This window comes from Meriones unguiculatus, chromosome 17, assembly GCF_030254825.1.
Source record: "Meriones unguiculatus strain TT.TT164.6M chromosome 17, Bangor_MerUng_6.1, whole genome shotgun sequence".
NCBI lineage: Eukaryota > Metazoa > Chordata > Mammalia > Rodentia > Muridae > Meriones > Meriones unguiculatus.
This window is the reverse complement of record NC_083364.1, coordinates 11,945,189-11,947,188: the sequence shown is the minus strand read 5'-3', so window position 1 is coordinate 11,947,188 and position 2,000 is coordinate 11,945,189. Positions and strand designations below refer to the sequence as shown.

Here is a 2,000-nt window from a genome sequence, read left to right as displayed (position 1 = left end):
TTCCAGGCTGGGAAGTATCTTGAGATGCCTCCGGTGCGTTTCTTACTTCTCCTGGATTGCTCGGGTCCCGTGAACAGCAGCACACTGTGACACTTCTGTGGTAGCACACAGTACCGGAAGCAACCGGAGATTCACTCGGAGACAGGCAACTGGTGGCCTTCCTTTCAGAAATAACTAATGCAAACAAGCAGTCGAGAACGAAAGGCCGAAAAGCACCGGAAGTCGTCCACTGCCAGTTAGCTAAAACTTGTGAACAAGAACAGCAAAATTCAATCCAGCATCGACCTCAGTCACAGATAAATCTTGAAAGCCACGTGCTTGTGAGCATGCGCTGTGCAGGCCGGATAGTTTCTGACTTTCGGTGGGCACACGTGTCTTCTGTTGTTGTTGTTTCTGTCCCGACAGGGTTTCTCTGTGCAGCCGTGGCTGTCCTGGCCACAGTCTTTACACTCAGAACTTGTTCAAGGCTCTTCCACACCCAGTACCTGCAGTCCTTAGCCTCACCTGGGAAAGAGCTCGGAGCAGCTGCCTCGCAGTGGCCGCCAGGGGGCGCTGCTACAGTAAGCGCTGGTGCAGGATCTCCCACACCATCTTCTTCCTGAAAAGAGGCATGTGCTGCTGGGAGAAGGTGATGGGCTGGCCCCTGGAAATGTAATCTGCATATTTACAGGCGAACACGCCGCAGTCACCCCCGTTCAGCTGCTGAGGAATCTCCTCTGCCAACATGCTACATTACATTACATTACTCAGCAGGGCTCAGGTCGCTGTTCCTTCTCGCTTTGCTCTCCTCCTGCAGATAGCAGAAAAGCAGCTCAAGGATGTCGGGTCTCTTCTGTCCCAAGGAGTCCAGGTAGACAATAGTCTTCTTTCTTAGGTCTGTGACCACCAGGCTCCAGTGCATGCCCAGGTGAACTGGGACCAGGAGAAGTTCCTTTGCAAAGATGTTTACTGCCCGGGTCCATCTTCTGACTGACCTGTAGCCACCAGACTTTAACTTGGTGTAAAAGAAGGTATTAAATGCGTGAAGTGCCGGGTAGCCTTGACTTTGATTTCTTTCCATGAGAAGATTCATGTAAAAATTGATGACTTTGTCGTTGAGCCACTGGGTGTTCCTTAGGGTCCACAGGTCTCCTCGAGTCATTTGCAGTTTGAAGACACAGCTCAAGAACTCATCTTTTGACCCAGGGCCTAGCACACTGCCGATTTCTTTCTCCATGTCCACTGTGATATCAGGACCACAGTCCAGCCCTCTGCCCTTCTCTTGGTCTTCAAGAGCCTTTTTCTTGACCTCAGGTGTTGACACTTTGCTTTTGGGCATGCCATTGCTGACACTGTCTGTGCAGATTTGAGGTGTTTCCGATTCATGATTCTGCCCTTCAGCACAACCTTTGAGAGTCTTGGAGGTGTCCATGGTGCTTGTGTGAGTGCTGTGAGGGCCAGAGCTCACAGGGACGTCATGTTGGAGGAGTTCCAACTTCCCTGGGCACTTTTCATTGTGGTTTTTCTGAACTTCTTCCTCCCTGTTGCTGTGGGGGGGCTTGAGACCCTGGCCTCCACCCACAGACTCCTCAGTCACAGCCTCTTCCTCAGGGCCTTTGGCACACTCTGGGGCCATTAGCTGTAATGGACCCTTTTCCTGGGGTGTCCATATTCGGCTCTTGTCAGGCTCTTCATCCCCAAGCTCTGTTTCATGCTGTTCCTGTTTCAGCTTCTTCCAGGACTGGACTGGCTCTTCGGACCACACATCATCCTCTTTGTCTTCTTGGCATTTACTCTTCTGGCCTTTCTCTGGCTGTTCAGGGCTCATTCTTTTACCCTGCTTGCAAGGCTGCCTTATCGAGGGACTACTTGGATTGTCTTTGCCCAGGTGTTGGCTGCCGGCCGCAACACAGCTTTCTGATGTCCAAGTCAAAGTGCAGGTCAGCTGGGCGTTCTGTGGGAGTTCTTGGGTTGTCCCCTTGATGGCTGAAGGGTCCTTTAGTCAACTGGGAGATGTCTTA

The 2,000-nt window shown here is 51.7% G+C and overlaps 1 protein-coding gene across 1 annotated transcript; it reads right to left on the bottom strand.

Annotated features, from left to right (window-relative positions):
• Window positions 1-555: 555 nt before the first annotated feature.
• LOC132648556 (sentrin-specific protease 2-like) lies at window positions 556-1,321 on the bottom strand (the record flags this gene model as incomplete). Its single annotated transcript, XM_060370391.1, is given in 2 exon segments — window positions 556-732; window positions 734-1,321. Coding segments are annotated over 2 exon segments (765 nt in total), but the record flags the coding sequence as incomplete, so codon positions are not given.
• Window positions 1,322-2,000: the final 679 nt, after the last annotated feature.